Source organism: Macaca mulatta, chromosome 2 (genome assembly GCF_049350105.2).
Source record: "Macaca mulatta isolate MMU2019108-1 chromosome 2, T2T-MMU8v2.0, whole genome shotgun sequence".
Lineage (NCBI taxonomy): Eukaryota > Metazoa > Chordata > Mammalia > Primates > Cercopithecidae > Macaca > Macaca mulatta.
In genome coordinates this window covers 39,477,342-39,496,866 of record NC_133407.1, presented here as the reverse complement: position 1 = coordinate 39,496,866, position 19,525 = coordinate 39,477,342, and the positions used below count along the sequence as shown (strand labels likewise).

The following is a 19,525-nucleotide window of genomic DNA, read 5'->3' as shown; positions in this document are numbered from 1 at the left end:
GAGCTGAACATTGAGAACACATGGACACACGGGAACAGCACACACCAGGGCCTGTTGGGAGTTGGGGGTGAGGGGAGGAAACTTAGAAGATGGGTCAGTAGGTGCAGCAAACCACCATGGCACATGTGTACCTGTGTAACAAACCTGCACGTTCTGCACTTGTAACTTTTTTTTTTTTTTTTTTTTAGCAGAAATTAAAAAAAAAAAAAAATTTGGCATTGCATATAGAGAACCTGTGTTCTGAGAACATAAGCTGTTCGGTAGTCTAGTCGGTGAAACAACAAAGACATTAGAAATTAGGCATCGATGTAGAGATGGGTGTAAAAAATGTTTTGAACAGGATTTCCCTGCTGAAGATGTAAAGATAAGACTTGATGTTCTCTAGCCTGTTGCAAACAGTCATTCATAATCTCAGTATTAGTGTTAATTCTAAGAATTAACCTAACTCTAAGAGTTAGATGGAAAAGTTAGATGGAAGAATGATTTCACTGTGTATATGTGCAGTTACCATACTCGATAGTCACTAAGTTTTAATCAGCATGCTGTGCCTATTGATTTTGTCCTCATCCTGCTTCCATGAAATTGTGTAATAAGACTTAGCCTGGTTTTTATAGAATTGACTTTTACAAGGGTAGTATAGCAGAGGAAAAATGTAATGGATCCTTGGAGGAAATACTACTTGGTAGGACTGAAAGAGCTAAAATGATATGATTTGGGTGTTTTATAGATATATTTTATAGTTGTTTTGATTTTTGAGGGGAGTTTTATTTTTGCTACTGTTAACTTGTTTTTGTTTGGACATCCCAATAGAAAACAAAAGTGTACAAAGCTGTAGCTCAGAGATGGAAATTTTTAAATAGTAGGATAATACCAAGTGTCAGGCAAGGATATGAAACACTGATTTAGACATTTTTAAATATCTAATAAAGTTGAAGATGTGCATTGCTTCTCACCCAATAATTTCACTTGTAGGTATCAAAACAGTGTCTCACAGATGTTGACTATGTCCTACATTAGGTACACAGTAGCTTCAAGAAAGAATACTTACTTGCCTACTACATGTGGAGCATTTTGGTATTTTCTGTCCCATATACTTTTATGTGTTTGTTGCCACTCACTGAATCAATTTTATAATGTGCTAATGGGTCCCAATGCAGTATTTTAAAAACACTGCTCTAGGGAAACTCCCTTCACAGGGAGAAGCATACAAGAATATTCACGGAATCATTGTTAGTAAAAGCAAAACCTTGGAAACAACTTAAATTTCTATTAGTAAGATAATATATAATTTATAATATGTTTATAGAAAGAAAGAGTGGACATTGGCTAAAATTAAAACATCAGAGCTTTATAAACCAGTATGCATAAATTGCAGAATATGATTTGTGAAAAAAGCAAGTTGGAGAAGGATGCCTACAGGATAATATTTATGTAAAACAATACATATGACATTAAACAGAGATAGAATTGATATTCACTGAATCAAGGGCGGTCATTTACTCTTGGGAAGGGAGATGTATCAGAGGTATATAGGAATTTTTAACTGTATTACATTTCTTAGCTGAGCAGTGGATATGCAGTTATTCATTATATAGTTCTCTGTGCCTTGTTTTATGTCTGAAATTTTTTGTCTGAAAAAAGAAATATTCTTGTCCCACACGTGTTCAGTATTATGTAGGTCTAGGAACACCTCACAGTTTATAGTAGAGCTGCTTTTTTTTTTTTTTTTTTTTGGGAGACAGAATCTCGTTCTGTCACCCAGGCTGGAGTGCAGTGGCATGATCTCAGCTCACTGCAGCCTCCGCCTCCCGGGATTCAAATGATTCTCCTGCCTCAGCCTCCCAAGTAGTTGGGACTACAGGGGCGCACCACCATGCCAGCTAATTTTTTGTATTTTTAGTAGAAACGGAGTTTCACCATATTAGCCAGGATGGTCTCGATCTCGTGACCCGCCCACCTCAGCCTCCCAAAGTGCTAGGATTACAGGCGTGAGCCACTGTGCCCGGCCAGTAGAGCTGCTTTTTATACTATATTCATTATAAATGTCTAGATTGATGAAACTAAAGTGAAAGATTATAATAGCCAACATTTAATGGAAGGATTAATGGATGCCAAGTACAATTCTAAATCTTTTATTTGTATTAAGTGATTTTATTTTCGTAGTAACTGTGAGCTAGGTGGTACTATTACAACTATTTTAGAGATGAGGAAACCTAAGAAAAAGGGAATTGCCCAAGGTCACACAGCTAGTAAATAGCAGAACCAGGATTTGAACTCAGGATGTTTTTCTCCAGAGCCTGTACTTTTAGCTACTATGTTATACAACCTCTCCATGAGAAAGAGATACTATCAAAAAATGTAGGAAAACTAAAGGTTGTAATTGGCAGTATGGCTTGGGAAGAGAATGTTTTCCCCATTTTTATCCTCAAGCAATGACAGGAGCCAAGAGAGAACTGAGACTTAGAGCAAGGAATTTTATCACCAAAGAGAAGTGCCTTAATTATCATTAAAATTTTAGCTAAAATGATAGATTATTGCCTTTTGTAAATTGGATAATTAAAAATTACTTAAAATTTTAACATTTGTGAATGGTAAATCAGAAACTTTGATGGTTGATCTACAAAAGAAAATTAGGATTTATGATATTATACTTACTATTTTCTTAAAGCTAAGGTGAATAACCTTGTGATGAAAGATTATAAAAATGTTAACATTGTATTTGTTTACAATTCACAGATATTAGAGTAAGAAAGTCATCCCAGGAGGGTTATATTGGATGCCTACTTATAGTGAGGTGAAAAGCCATCTAGGCAGTGAGCCAGAATTCTGACTTTCGGGGTTGTTCTGCCATAACTTCACAATATTGCCACCAAGATGGTTACCATTGTGACTAGAGGTGGATTATTCTTCCCTGTGTCTCAGCCTAAAAAATAAATTACTACAGATGAAAGACCTGTGCCTTTAATAAAGTGGGCTTTTTCTTTTAATTCATTACATGTGTGCTAACTTATAAAGATTCCCGATTCTGGCTGGTCGCAGTGGCTCATGCCTGTAATTCCAGCACTTTGGGAGACCAAGGTGGGTGGATCACTTGAGGTCAGGAGTTCGAGACCACCCTGGTCAATATGATGAAACCCCATCTCTACTAAAACTACAAAAATTACCCAGGTGGGGTGGCTTGCACCTGTAGTCCCAGCTACTTGGGAGGCTGAGGCAGGAGAATCACTTGAACCTGGGAGGCAGAAGTTGCAGTGAGCCAAAATCATGTCACTGCACTCCAGCCTGGGCAACAGAGCGAGACTCCATTTAATAATATTTTTTTAAAAAAAAAGATTAACAGTTCTTTTGAGAAACATTATTCTGTACTTGGATGTTTTTACTCTGATTTTCTTAGAAAGTTTAACATGTTTCTTGGCTCTAATAGTTGTGAGGCTCTCAGAAAGCTCCAAATGTCATTGTCTAGCCCAGTGAAAACAGTAATTGGGCCAAAATAGTTTCATAGAAGCTTTTTTCCCCAGTTTGGTATTAGTAGTGTTTATTTTATAGAAAACATGAAAAACAGAAGATACTTAAGTTGGAGGCCATTCAGAATGCAAATATATACAAACAGCATTAGAAATATTTATTGCTTATGGAAAGTGAGTATGAATGCATTCTAGCTTTGTATATTAATTCGAGATTGTCTTATTTCTCTCTCTCTCTCTCCCTCTCTAGTGATGCTATAGCTGAAATTAGAGCCATTTGTATTGAAGAAATTGGAGTCTGGATGAAAATGTATAGTGATGCCTTCCTAAATGACAGTTACCTAAAATATGTTGGCTGGACTCTTCATGACAGGGTAAGTTACTCTGTTCTAACTTTGATGGAAGTTATGCTTGTCTCAGTACTAAAATGCTAGGAATCAAATTGACAGCAGTTGATTTTTCAGGAGTTGTAATCATATGGAAATTTTATGATGATGCAGCTGAATAACTATTTACTTGATGATTCTGATGAAACTTGAAGCATTTGCCCACAGGTGAAGACCCTATCTTATTTAGTTACAATATTGCCTTGAACCAAGTTTGACAACCTGGTATATATCAAGTTTTCGGAGAAAGAAAATCGTTATATTCTTTTTCTAATTCAGAATCAAAGGAGAATTCTTTTTTTCTTAATATATAAAAACCAGGCTTTTTTTTTTTTTTTAATTTTCTAGGACCATATCATAGTAGAGTGCTTTATCAGACTTGAATAGATTTGTTGGATTTTAGAGTATTTGATCTAAAAATCTGATTCTCCCTTCTGACTTTAAAAGGAATCCCTCATATAAGTAATCCTAAATAAGTAATCCTGAGAATAACCATAGGTAGGAGTGATAAGTTACTGGAATTTGGCCGGGTGTGGCATTTAGGTACTGTAATAGAAATACTATTAGAGTATATTAAAGCCCCAAAGTAGAGCAGTTACCATAAAAGCAACTGGAATTTTCATTCCCATTATAAGTTATTTTACAGTTTTCTGAAGTATTTTCATGGATACTACCTTATTTAATTGTTAAGAAGTTCCTGTGGTGACTTTACAGAGGAACAGCCATCATCAGCCTTTTGCTCATCCATTGTTGATCCTTTGATTATATATGTTACATAATACTTTTGTTTGCTTTCCACCTATCTTGCCTCCTAGAATACCATATTCAGTGAGCCAGTTCCATAGATCCCTATGGGCTGCCCTTTAATTATTGCCTATTACAATTATTATGTTCCCACCCCCCTTGACTGTGATGGTCAGGAGAAGCTATGTTATCTCTGCTATTCTGGGATCTTCATATCTCCATTGCTGCTGGGAGCCAAATTCTCCATTTGGTCTGTGCTGAGATTTGTCCTTAGTCTGATGACCAGGAGGAAGGTCTGTGTATTATATCAGGACAAGGGCTACTAGCATTGTCCTATAGGCACCTGCCTTACTTGAGGCTTCCATGTAGTCTTTCAGCAAAGGATGGAGTAAGGAGGAAACATATTGTCCTCTAACAAGTGGGCATGAGCCGTATTTTCAGGCCTACAAATTCAGAGGAAATGGGGAGTTCAAGATTCTCACTGCATCTACCCAGATATCCTTTAGACTTTACTTTTTTCATATCATAACTCTTATTTAGACATAAGAGGCTTGCCTGGGATTCAGAGTTCTTAAATTCTGCCACACTTACAATTTAATGCTAGGCTTGGTCTTTAGTAGCATTAGTTCTCTCTCTAAAGGAGATAAATGTTTCCAAAGAGGCAATACTTGGCTTTGAACTGGTGATGAAGCAGCCTGGCACTGTGATTTTCTCTTTAACCTTTCAGTGACACTCAGCAATAGCCACACAATTTCACAGTTTTTGCAGTTACTGTTTGCCCTGCTCCCTCCAGTGTAGAAATGTTTCACAAGTTAATGCACATCCCCTTTCAAGTAAAAGTGAAAATCCTAACAAACTGCTATCCTACATCAGGAACTATCAGTACTTCATCTACTACCATTGGGTCTTACCTAATAGCAATCCAGCCTTCAATAATCCAATCCCAGAATCCCATTATTGAAGTCTTGATTCCCAGGACCACTCTTGGTTCCAACTATCATAGGTCACATTCCCTGGATGCCAAGCCTGAGTTGGGGACTTTTGTGCTCATGATATTTCGAGGTTTGTACTCTTAAGAGTAACCTATTGGCTGGGCATGATGGCTCACACCTGTAATCTCAGCATTTTGGGAGGCAGAGACAGACAGATCACCTGAGGTCAGGAGTTCAAGACCAGCATGGCAAAACCCTGTCTCTGCTGAAAATAGAAAACTTAGCCAGACGTGGTGGGCACCTGTAATTTCAGCTACTCGGGAGGCTGACACAAGAGAATCACTTGAACCCAGGAGGCAGAGGTTGCAGTGAGCCGAGATTGCACCACTGTACTCCAGCCTGGGTGACAGAGCAAGACTCTGCCTCAAACAAACAAACAAACAAACAAAAAACAACAGGAACCTATAAAAAAGTGAGGAAAATATGACAAAGCAGGAAACAGACTAATGAAAATGTGGTTTCAGGAGAAGTCTAATCTCAGCTTGATCTCACAGGGAGGTTTGAAGAGTAAATTGTACCTTAGAAGATATCCTGTCCAGAAGCAAGGAGGCTGGGCTGTTTTACACTTATATCTTTCTTTACTGGCTATGGGCCTCAACCTGGGCAAGAGAAGGGGAGTGGTTGGGAGAGGAAAGATGGAGCATAACCTCCTACGGATCTATGCGCTGGGTAGTTCTAGTAAACTGTGATCCATTCTCCAGAGAAAGATAGAGATATTGAACCATTAGCAGTTAACACAGGCGGACGCTGAAGAATTAGCCCAGTAAAGGGGACCTGGACAGGGCATCAGCAGCACCTGCCACAGGCACTTCAGCTTTCCCTTATGTGCTAGTGACTTACCAACAAGTATTACATCATCACATAGCACATCTCATGGTATGCTAGTGTAGGCTTCAGTCAGCTTACGAAAGAGTGATTATGCATCTCTTTTCATAAATGAGTTCATTGACATCTCATTGATAATATTGGCTATGAAGGCACTATTTACATTAAATAAATTTGCAAATAGAACAATTCAGAATCCTGTTCCTCAGAGCTGGTTGGTAAAACTTCTGCCAGCTTATCTCTGCACTTAATCCCTACAATAATTTTATAAATGAGAAACCTGAGTATCAGAGTGATTAATAATATACTTAATATACTTATCTTACATGTAGCTAATAAATTATATAAATTGGAACTAAAATTTAGTTGTGTCTGATTCCAGAACTTGGACTCCTACTGTTACAGCACATAGCTTCTTTTAGAGGATAGAAACTAATCCCCTTTAAATCTTTTGAGAGACTTGTCTAGATTTCTAGGTGATCCTGAATGCATTTTGGTCACCATCATCGTGTACTCCAAGTTAATGACTTTATTAAAGACATTCCACCAATAAATAGCACTCCTAGGACTCTTCACTGTGTCATTTTGCCTCTGTTTTAAACATTGTGTTATTTCTGTTTTCCTGACTGCTGTCCCTGGAATATAAAATGAATCCAGTAAATATTTGTTGCATGAATAAATGATGACCTTTTAGTATAAAAATCAGGTTTTTCCATGGGATTATTCAATAATTACATAAAGGGCAAATAAACATACTTTTCCCTAATTATAGGTTTAAAATTCTCTCTCTGTGCCTCTGGATGATGTGGGATATACTACATGTTGAGTCAGAGTTGATAAATACTTGAAATAGGCATAACTTACTCTCAAGTAACTAAGGTGTTTTCAGTGCTTTTTTTTTTTTTTTTTTTTACATATAAGGGCAACACACACTATACAATTCTTCAGTCTCATCCTGTGTTGTTAGAATATGCAGTTAGTTGAATGGTTAAGCTAAATTTTAGTCCTCATATAGACTTGAAAACTGTGGTGTGGAATTGATTCCTTATGTTGTGCTTTTATTTGTATTTCTGAAGCAAGGGGAAGTCAGGCTGAAGTGTTTGAAAGCTCTACAGAGTCTGTATACCAATAGAGAATTATTCCCCAAATTGGAACTATTCACTAACCGATTCAAGGTAAGCATCAAGAATGATAAGCTTATTTAATTTTTCTCTTTACAAATGCTAGTTACAGCTAGTTTAGCAAATTACATTATCATATAAGTGTTTAGTTCATATTCTTTATTACAGCAGTCCCCAGCCTTTTTGGCACCAGGGACCAGTTTCATGGAAGACAGTTTTTTCCATGGACCGAGGTGGGGGTTGAGGGGATGGTTTCAGGATGATTCAAGTGCATTACATTTATTGGGCACTGTATTTCTGTTATTACATTGTAATATGTAATGAAACAGTTATACAACTCACCACAATGTATATGTTTGCACAATCATTGCAGCCCTGAACTTGTTTTCCTGCAACTAGATGGTCCCATCTAGGGGTAATGGGAGACAGTAACAGATCATCAGGCATTAGATTCTCATAAGGAGCACACAACGCAGATCCCTTGCATGCACAGTTCACAATAGGGTTCATGTTCCTGTTGTTCCTATTGAAAATCTAATGCCACTGCTGATGTGACAAGAGATGGAGTTCAGGCGGTAGTGGGAGTGATGGAGAATAGCTGTAAATACAGATGAAACAACTTCGCTGGCTCACTTGCTCACCTGCCACTCACCCCTTGCTGCGTGGCCCAGTTCCTAACAGGCTACAGACCAGGCTTGGGGACCCCTGCTTTTACTACATGTTCTTTAAATAAACTCATATGAAATAGATAAGTGAATCTCTGCTTTACAAAAGATATTACCATGAGTTCTTATTTATTACCTTTGGAAGAAGGTTCACCTGCTTAATTTTCTTTACAGCTTTTTATAAAGATAGTAATTTTGTAAGTTAAGGCTTACCTGATACAGGGTTTAGGGAATAGCAATTGTTGAGAAAGGTTTTAAATTACAAACATTTATACTAATATCCCCTTTGTGTGAGTAGGACTATGATACTGCAGTTTCAAGAGTAAAGCTTTTTCTTTAACCGATCATTAGTATTGCATATATATCCCAGAATACATTATATTAGGTCTGTCCCAGCTTATTTTCTGTTCATAGTTGGTTTGTTTTACGACGTTTTTTTTCAGGATCGCATTGTGTCAATGACACTTGATAAAGAGTATGATGTTGCTGTGGAAGCTATTCGATTGGTTACTCTGATACTTCAGTAAGTAATATCTATTACTGTTTTAACTTTATTGATATTTTAATGCTTTTTCCCCAGGCATTTTTAATGTCCTATCTATGTATAGTCCTTATGTATGTATTTATCATTTTAGGTTCTACTTCTACGTTTTAAGATTAGATTTAAAACAGTGTTTTCTGTTTTTTTTCTGTTTTTGTTTTTTATTTTAACTATTGTTTACTTCTTCCACATAAAAATTACCTAGAGAAAATATCAATGATGTAACTTACCTTTCTGTTTAAAACAAAGCAGGTCCAGTATGTTGGCTCCTACCTATAATCCCAGCATTTTGGGAGGCTGAGGTGGGAGGATCACTTGAGCCCAGAGGTTCAAGAACAGCCTGGGCAACATAGAGGAGACCCTGTCTCTACAAATAATAAAAAAAATTAACTGGCATGGTGGCACATGCCTGTTGTCCTAGCTACTTAGGAGGCTAAGGTGGGAGGGTAGCTTGAGCCCAGGAGGTCAAAGCTGCAGTGAGTCGTGATGGAGCCACTGCATTCCAGCATAGATGATATAGCAGGACCCTGTATCAAAAATAAATGAATGAAAGAATGAATGAATGACTCAGAGAGAAAGAAGGCTGCAAAAGGAAGAACCCTCAAAGGGACAGTTTCCCAAATAGGCTTTTTTTTGGAATTATATAGAAGAAAAAAATAAAGCAATTAAATAGTCTCACTAATATGATAGAGATTTCAAAATAGAAATGTTATAGCTGTATTTCTACGGGTTTGACTAAAAACTAGATAGAATCTATGTGAGAGAATATATCCTAGCAAAGTCTTACATAACAAATCCTCCTCTTCCTATTTTGTGATGGTACATCTATCACGAACTAAATATCTATGCGGGGATCTACTGTTGTTTGAAATCCTTTTACATTTTGGCTCTAACACTGTGCTCTTTATTATTGTGGCTTTATAATACATGTTCTAAATATGGGGTCGTTTTCTCCTCTTTGTCTTTTTTTTCAAAATCTACTTACCTTCTTATGGCTGCTTTTTGTTTGATATGAATTTTAAAAATATACTTGTCAAGTGCCTCAAAAACCCTGCCTGGGATTTTGAATATTGGAACTCCATTGACTTTTATGATAAATTTAGGAGAGTTTAAAGTGCTTTGTTATGTTATATCACTTATGCATGAACATGCTGGAATTCTCCTCTTTTTTAAAGAGAAGAATTCTTACTGTATTGCTTGTGCTGGAGTATATTAACAGATGTGATCATGGCACATTAAAACTGCTAACTCCTGAACTGAGGTGATCCTCTTTTCTTAGCCTCACAAGTAGCTGGGATGGCAGGTATATACCTCCATGCCCAGCTGGATTTCTTTTTTTAAATATCATTAGGTCTTAATGGGTTTAATTTTCTCATAGAGGTTGTGCATTATTTAGTAAGTTAATTCTGAAATACCTTATGCTATTTTTGTTAGAATAGTATTTAGTATTTTCTGCTTGGTTATTGCTGAGGAAGAGAACCTTTAATTTTTGTGTTGGTCTAGTATGTGGACCCTATTTGAACTCTTAGGTTCTGAGTTCCAAAATGCATTCTAGTAGTTTGTTGATTTTGTTGATTTTAGTATGTAGATTATCATATAACCTGCAAACAGTTTCAGTTCAGTTTTGTCTCTTCCTTTTCCTTTTTTTTTTTTTTTTTTTTTTTTTTTTTGAGACAGAGTCTTGCTCTGTTGCGCAGTCTAGAATGCGGTGGCGTGGTCTCAGCTTACAACCTCCACCTCTTGGTTCAAGCGATTGTCCTGCCTCAGCCTCCCAAGTAGCCGGGATTACAGGCACATGCCACCAAGCCCAGCTAATTTTTATATTTTTAGTAGAGACGGAGTTTCACCATGTTGGCCAGGCTGGTCTCGAATCCCTGACCTCAAGTGATCCACCCACCTGGACCTCCTAAAGTGCTGGGATTACAGATATGAGCCACCATGCCTGACCTGTCTCTCCCTTTTCTAACCTTGTAACTTTTATTTCATTCTCTTGTCTGATTGCATAGACAGCACCTTCAGCACTGTAACAGTGTCACTGATAGCTATTCCCGTTCTTGTCCTAGGAAATCATTTAAAATTATTTGTTTCTGTCATAGATTTTAATATGATAGAAGCTCCTTTGCATTCTGAGTTTTCTGGGGTTTTTGTTTCATTTACGTGCCTAAGTTAAATTAATAGACTTGTCTAATGGTAAACACTATTGCATTGCTAGAATAAATTTTTTAACATGATATATTTTGTTTTATTTAAATGCAGTATTATATTTAATATCTTAGGATTTTACGTTCGTGTTGATGAGTAAATTTGACATTTTTTTCTTGTCCTTTTCCAACTTCAAAATCAAGGTTGTAGTCTTGTATTCCCTTTGTAAAATACCTTTTTTTTTTTTTTTGGAGACAGAGCCTTACTCTGTCACCCAGACTGGAGTGCAGTGGTATGATCTCAGTTCACTGCAACCTTCACCTCTCAGGTTTAAGAGATTCTCATATCTCACCCTCCCGAGTAGCTGGGATTATAGGCACGCACCATCACGCTCAGCTACTTTTTTTATTTTAATAGAGATGGAGTTTTGCCATGTTGGCCAGGTTGATGTTGAACTCCTGACCTGAAGTGATCTACCCACCTCAGCCTCCCAAAGTGCTGGGATTTCAGGCGTGAGTCACTGAGCCGGGCTGTAAGATACTTTCAATAGTTTCTTGCCTTTTTTTTTTTTTTTCTCTTCTGAAAGAAGTGTCCTAAGACAGAGATTAATTATTTCTTGAAACTATAAGAGAATTATCTTATTAAAACTGTGACAGTCGATTTCTTTCTTTTTTTTCTTGGATACAGAGTCTCACTAAGTCACCCAGGCTAGAGTGCACTGGCGTAATCTCGGCTCACTGCAACCTCTGCCTCCCAGATTCAGGTGATTCTTATGCCATAGCCTCCCGGTAGCTGAGGTTACAGGCACGTGGCATCACGCCTTATTTTTGTATTTTTAGTAGAGATGGGACTTCACTATCTTGGCCAGGCCCGTCTTGAACTCCTGACCTCAAGTGATCCACCTCCTCGGCCTCCCAAAGTGCTGGGATTAACAGGCGTGAGCCACCCTGCCCAGCCAGTTTTTAATTTCTTTTGTGCAAGAGGTCTGTTATCATTTCTATTTCTTCCGTGATTAACCATCTAAATTAAATTCTATTGGCTGAGCGCAGTACCTCATGCTTGTAATCCAAACACTGTAAGAGGTTGAGCCGGGCAGATAACTTGAGGTCAGGAGTTCGAGAGCAGCCTGGCCAACATGGTGAAACCCCATCTCTATTAAAAATACAGAAAATTAGTCGGGTGTGGTGGCAGGCACCTGTAGTCCCAGCTACTCAGGAGGCTGAGGCAGGAGAATCACTTGAACCCAGGAGACGGAGGTTGCTGTGAGCCGAGATAGGGCCACTGCACTTCAGCCTCTGCAAAAGAAACTGTCTCAAAAAAAGATAATAATAAATAATTAATTAAATGTTATTTCTTTTGTGTTACTGTTGACATTTTTGCAAACTTTTAAAAATGTTTTATCACAGTTTTATAATTTTATAGTTCATGATCTTCTTATTACTTTCCAAGACTCATTCTTTCTTAATTCTTTTCATCCTCTATTTTATTCGTATTCTCTTTTTCTTCATAAGTCATGTCAGGTTTGTCCATCTTACTGTTTGTAAAGAACCAGGTTCTTTTAGCTCATTTGTTTTTTGTTTTCTAATAACTATATCTAAAGTAATAAATACACCTTTAAGTACTCATGTATGTCCTAAAAATTTAGACATGTAGTATTTTAATAGACAATAATAAATAAATGTCTGTGAAACCTTTAATTACCTTTGTGGTTTCCAGTGTAATTGCAGGTTACTTGGAAGTATGTTTTTATTCTACCCAAATTTTTTTTTTTTTTTTTTTGGAGACTGAGTCTGGCTGGCTCTGTCGCCCAGGCTAGAGTGCAGTGGCACAATCTTGACTCACTGCAACTTCTGCCTCCCAGGTTCAAGCGATTCTCCTGCCTCTGCCTCCCAAGTAGCTGAGGCTACAGGTACACATCAACACGCCTGGCTAATTTTTGTATTTTCAGTAGAGATGGGGTTTTGCTGTGTTGGCCAGGCTGGTCTCTAACTCCTGACCTCAGGTAATCCACCCTCCTTCGCCACCCAAAGTGCTGGGATTATAGGCATGAGCCACCGCGCCTGGCTCTAAGATTTTAAGCTGTAGAAGAAGGCCAGACGCAGTGGCTCATGCCTATAACCCCAGCACTTTGGGAGGATGAAGCAGGTGGATTACCTGAAGTCAGGAGTTAGAGAACAGTCTGGCCAACATGACGAAACCTCGTTTCTACTAAAAATACAAAAAATTAGCTGAGCGTGGTGTTGGGTGCCTATAATCTCAGCTGCTCGGGTGGCTGATGCAGGAGAATCACTTGAACCCGGGAGGCAGAAGTTGTGGTGAACCAAGATCATGATGTTGCACTCCAGCCTGGGTGACACAGCAAGACCCTGTCTCAAAAAAAAATAAATAAATAAATAAAAAGTAGAATAATTGTTGGCATTTTATTTTCTTCTTGTTGAATCTTTATTTTCTGAATTTTATGTTATTGTCTTTTATACTAAAAGGAGAAACATAACTTTCAAAGTAAGATAAAAGATGAGACAAAAATTATTAAGCCTTGAATTTTATAGTGAACTTTACAAAGTTTAAATAAAAGTAAAACTGAAAATAAACATTTGCTTTAGATCAGATGTTACTTTCTGTATTTTTCAGTGGAAGTGAAGAAGCTCTTTCCAATGAAGACTGTGAAAATGTTTACCACTTGGTGTACTCGGCACATCGCCCTGTTGCTGTGGCAGCTGGAGAGTTCCTTCACAAAAAGTGAGCTGATTATCTTTGAAAACAGATTCTACTTTTCTATGTTGTTTTGTTGTTGTTTTAGAGTTTGTAGGAGAGAGTAATAGTGACTGAACACAGTGCTGAAAATGTCCATCTCATACTCTGAGGGCTATAACAGCCTCATAGCCTATGTATACATTATGAATCACACCCTTGAGGATGCTGTACCTTGTGACATACTCCTTTTTTCTGAAATCTGAGAGGATGATTCTCAGCTAGATGTGAGTGGAGATTGGAGGAGTGCATGAAACTTATAAAAGCTAACATAATTGATAATTCATCACTAGTTTTTTCTTTAAAATTCTGAGATTTGATCTTACTTTCTCAACATTTGTAATCTAAATGTGAAGCAGTATCACCTTTAAAATGCCTCCCAAGTTTTAATGTTTTTTCATTTTCTCCATTATGATGATTGATTATTTATTTATTTTTTATTTTTTTGAGATGGAGTTTCGCTCTTGTTGCCCAGGCTACAGTACAGTGGCACAATCTTGACTCACCACAACTTCTGCCTCCCAGGTTCAAGTGATTGTCCTGCCTCAGCCTCCCAAGTAGCTGGGATTACAGTCATGCACCATCCTGCCCAGCTAATTTTGTATTTTTATTAGAGACAGGGTTTCTTCATGTTGGTCAGGCTGGTGTTGAACGCCCGACCTCAGGTAATTCGCCTGCCTCAGCCTCTCAGAGTACTGGGATTACAGACGTGAGCCACCACACCTGGGCATGATGAGGATTATTTTAATCAGTAATTCATAGTAATTCTGAAAATTTTATATATATATAGTTGCAGTTAATTTTTTTTAAACCTTATTTTTTGGTAAAGCATAAAGCTAATGAGAGTATATGCATGTGAACACTTAGGAAGGACATTTTTTATTGTGATTTACTGTATATGTTGTATAATTAGATTAGTTCATTCTGTAAAACATTTTAAAATATATTATATATAAGTGTGTGTGTGTGTATACATATATATATATTTTTTTTGAGAGATGGGGTCTTGCTATCTTGCCCAGGCTGGTCTTGAACTCCTGGCCTCAAGTGATCCTCCCACCTCAGCCTCCCAAAGTGTTGGGATTACAGGCATGAGCCACTGCACCTAGCTGATTAATTCATTTTTAAACTATAAACATATTGTTGGTTATATGTGTATATCTTTTGCTTTGCTTTGTGTTTTGTTTTTTTGTTTATGGATTTAAATTACTAGCTTTGAATAATATTCACAGGTGATTACAAAAGTTTATTATATATGCTAACTTCGTATTATGCTGAAATACAAATATAAATCATGGACTAGGCAACTGCTGTGCATCAGTGACTAACTTTGATTATGAGCAGGCCTGGCCTCTATCCAGTATCTGCATTCAGTGCTACAATAAAAATTGTTCTCTACTCACTTGTACCTCTCAAAGTGAGAAAAGTTATTTGAGTGTAAGAAATCTCTGTTAAGAAAGAAACCAGCTACTTACTGTGCATGCTGGCAATGAAAATGAAGAGGAAGAAAGTCAAGGTTTTCAGGCATGACTTAAAATAATATTGAATTTCCTAGTGACTCTGACACCTCTGGCTAGTAGAATAATGCTGATTTTATATTTATCTTTGGATGTTGTCTGTCACCGATATCAAGGAGGTACTGTAGCCTTTCTTTTTTCAGGATTATTATATTCTAATTAGTCTATTCTCCACTTAACTTGTCAAAGAACTTTGTGTTTTTAGAAATAATTTGTTGTTTCTGTAGTTTCAGAGAGAAAATAAACTTGAGATGGGTTCTCTGTATAGTAGAAGCCATAAACTGGTAACTCTTGAGTTAGAAAAGGTCTTAATTAGAATGTACTTATTTTATATCTGTATTATATTTTTCTATGTTTGAAATATTGGCTAAATTTTTTATACTTTAAAAATTGATAGACATTTATAGAGTACATGTGATATTTTGATACATGCATCTAATGTGTAATGGTCAAATTAGGTAAGTAGGATATCCATCACCTCAAATATGTATTATTTCTTTGTGCTGGGAACTTTCCAAATCTTCTATTAATAGCTATTTTGAAATATTCCATAAATTATTGTTAACTATAGTCACCCTACTGTGCTATCAAACACTAAAACTTATTTCTTCTAACTGTATTTTTGGACCCGTTAACCTCTCTTTATTCCGCCCTCTGGTAGCAATCATTGTACTGTGCCTCCAGGAGATCAACCTTTTTTTAACTCCCACATATAAGTGAGAACATGAGATATTTGTCCTTCTGTGCTTGGCTTAATTCACTTAACATAAGGTCATCTAGTTCCATCTGTGTCACTGCAAATGACAGGATTTCCTTTTTATGGCTAAATAATATTCCATTGTGTATAAATACCACATTTGTTTATCCATTCAAACGTTGATGGACACTTCGGTTGATTCCATGTCTCACTACTATCAATAGTACTGTACTGAACATGGCAGTGCAGATATCTCTTTGATATGCTGATTTTTTTTTTCTTGTAGATATATACTTAGCAGTGGAGTTGCTTGATCATATGGTAGATGTTTTTAGTTTTTTGAGGAACCTCCATACTGTTTTCCACAGTTGCTATACTAGTTTACCTTCCTACGAACAGTGTACTAGCATTCCCCTTTCTCTGCATCCTGGCCAGCATGTTAATTCTTTTGTCTTTTTGATAATAACTGTTGAAAGTGAGGTAAGATGATATCTCATTGTGATTTTGTATTTGCATTTTCTTTGTAATAAATGATGAGAGCACTTTTTTGTATACCAGTTGGCCACTGGTATGTCTTCCTTTGAGAAATGTCTATTCAGATCATTTGCCCATTTGTAAATTGGATTGTTTTCGTTTTTACTAAGGAGTTGTTTGAGTTCCTTATATCCCTTGTCAGATGAATAGTTGGCCAATATTTTCACCTATTCTACAGGTTGTCTCTTTATTGATCCCTTTGCTGTATAGAAACTTTTTTGCTTGATATAATCTCATTTTTCTGTTTTTCCTTTTGTTGCACATGCTATTGAGGTCTTGCCCCAAAACTCTACCCAGACTAATATTCTTAAGAATCCCCAGTGTTTTCTTTCTCTTTTTTTTTTTTTTCCAAGACGGAGTCTCACTCTGTCGCCCAGTATGGAGTGCAGTGGTGCAATTTCAGCTCACTGCAACCTCCACCTCCTGGGTTCAAGCAATTCTTCTGCCTCAGCCTCCCAAGTAGCTGGGATTACAGGTACGTGTCACCACACCCGGCAATTCACTGCTATTTATTGAAGAAGCAGCTGTCCTTTCCCCACGATATGTTCTTGGTGCCTTTGCCGAAAATCAGTTAGCTGTAACTGTGTGCACTTATTTCTGGGTTATCTGTTCTGTTGCATTGGTATATGTGTCTGTTTTTATGCCAGGATTATGCCATTTGGGGTAATAAGACTTTGTATTATATTCTAAAGTCAGGTGGTGTAAAGCCTCCAGCTTTTGCTCAAGGTTGCTTTGCTTATTGTGGGTAATTTGTGGGGCCATATGAATTTTAGGGTTTTTTTTTCAATTTCTATAAAAAATGTCTTTGATACAGGGATTGCATAGAATCTGTATATCAATTTGAGTAGTATGGACATTTTAAACAGTCTTAATTCTTCCAATCCAAGAGCATGAGATGTCTTTTTTGTTGTTGTTGTTGTTTTTGTTTTAAATATCCTCTTCAGTTTCTTTCATCTGTGTTTTATAGTTTTGTTTGTAGAGATCTTTTACTTTGGTTAAATTTATTCCCAGCTGGGTTTTTTTTTTTTTTTTTTTTGGTAGCTGTTGGAAATGAGATTGACTTCTTGACTTCTTTTTCAGATTGTTCACTTTTGCTGTATAAGAATGCTACGGATTTTTATGTCGATTTTGTATTCTACTTTTCATAATTTATTAGTTCTAACAATTTTTTGTGCGGAGTCTGTTTCTGTAAATATAAGATTATGCCATCTACAAACAAAGATAACTTGACTTCTTTCTTTCCAATTTGGATGTCTTTTATTTCATTCTCTTGCCTAATTGCTCTGACTAGGACTTTTAGTACTATGTTGTATAAAAGTGGTGAAAGTTGACGTCCTGGTCTTGAGTTCTTTTTTTTTTTTTTTTTGAGACGGAGTCTCGCTCTGTCACCCAGGCTGGAGTGCAGTGGCCGGATCTCAGCTCACTGCAAGCTCCGCCTCCCGGGTTCACGCCATTCTCCTGCCTCAGCCTCCCGAGTAGCTGGGACTACAGGCGCCCGCCACCTCGCCCGGCTAGTTTTTTGTATTTTTTAGTAGAGACGGGGTTTCACCGTGTTAACCAGGATGGTCTCGATCTCCCGACCTCATGATCCGCCCGTCTCAGCCTCCCAAAGTGCTGGGATTACAGGCTTGAGCCACCGCACCCGGCCGGTCTTGAGTTCTTATAGGAAAGACTTTCAACTTTTCCCCATTTAATGTGATTGTAACTGTGGGTTTGTCTTATATGGACTTTATTATTTTGAGATGTGTTTCCTTTGCTAGTTTATTGAGAGTTTTTATCATGAAGGGATGTTGATTTCTTTCAAATGCTTTTTCTCTATTGAGAGGGTCATAAGTTTTGTCTTTCATTCTGTTGATGTGATGTATCACATTTATTGATAATGCATATGGTTAAGCTATCTTTGTGTCCCTGATATAAATCCTGCTTGATTATGGTACATTATCTTTTTAATATGCTGTTAAATTTGGTTTGCTAGTTATTGTTGAGAATTTTTACATGCGTGTTTACTGGGGATATTGTCTAATAGTTTTTGTTGTTGTTGTTATTTTGTCTTTGTCTGGTTTTGGCATCAGGGTGATGCTGACCTTATACAATGAGCTTGGAGGTATTCCCTTGTCTTCAATTTTCTGAAATACTTTGAGTAGAATTGGTGTTCTTCTTTAAATGCTTGGTAGAATTCTGCAGTGAAGCCATCAGGTACTGGGCTTTTTTTGTTTGTTTGGAGACTTTTTATTACTGCTTCAATATCATTAATTTTTATTACTGCTTCAATATCATTATTGGTCTGTTCAACAGGTTTTCTATTTCTTTTTTCTTTTTTTTTTTTTTTTTTTTTGAGACGGAGTTTTGCTCTTGTTGTCCAGGCTGGAGTGCAATGGCACGGTCTCGGCTCACTGCAACCTCCGCCTCCTGGGTTCAAATGATTCTCCTGCCTCAGCCTCCCGAGTAGCTGGGATTACAGGTGCCTGCCACCATGCCCAGCTAATATTTGTATTTTTAGTAGATACGGGGTTTCACCATGTTGGCCAGGCTGGTCTCGAACTCCTGACCTCAGGTGATTCACCTGCCTTGGCCTCCCAGAGTGCCGGGATTAAAGGTGTGAGCCACCATGCCCAGCAGGTTTTCTATTTCTTTATGGTTAATTTGTGATAGGTTGCATGTGTCCAAGAATTTATTCATTTCTTTTAGGTTTTACATTTTGTTGGTATACAGACGTTTATAATAGTTTTTACCGATCCTTTGTATTTCTCTTATAACCATTGTAATGTCTCTTTTTCTGTCTCTGATTTTATTTATTTGGGTATTCTTTCTTTCTTTCTTTCTTTCTTTTTTTTTTAGTTTAGCTAAAGGTTTGTTCATTTGTGGTTCCATTTGTCTTTTGTATTTAGTCTTAATTACATTTATTCTCTGATCTTTATTATAATTTCTTTCCTTCTGCTAATTTTGTTTTTTGTTTGTTTTTGTGAGTCTTCTAGTTCCTTGCTGTGTTTCATTATTGTCGTCTGTTTGAAGTTTTGCTAGTTTTTTGATATAGATACTTATTGGTATAAACTCCTTTAGAACTGCTTTGGCTGTACTTGATAGGTTTTAGTATGTTGTGTTTCTATTTTCTTCTCTCTCACGAAATTCTGAAATTTCTTCTTTAA

The 19,525-nt window shown here is 37.1% G+C and overlaps 1 protein-coding gene across 5 annotated transcripts in view; it reads left to right on the top strand.

The window, feature by feature from the left end:
- STAG1 (STAG1 cohesin complex component) overlaps positions 1-19,525 on the top strand; it is a 401,927-nt gene that overhangs the window by 256,852 nt on the left and 125,550 nt on the right. For all 5 annotated transcript variants that reach the window (XM_077991519.1, XM_015132094.3, XM_077991520.1 and 2 more), the window contains 4 exons: positions 3,715-3,838; positions 7,488-7,586; positions 8,641-8,720; positions 13,512-13,619. In XM_077991519.1, coding sequence (XP_077847645.1) covers positions 3,715-3,838; positions 7,488-7,586; positions 8,641-8,720; positions 13,512-13,619 — 411 coding nt within the window. The remainder of the gene's footprint in view (positions 1-3,714; positions 3,839-7,487; positions 7,587-8,640; positions 8,721-13,511; positions 13,620-19,525) is intronic.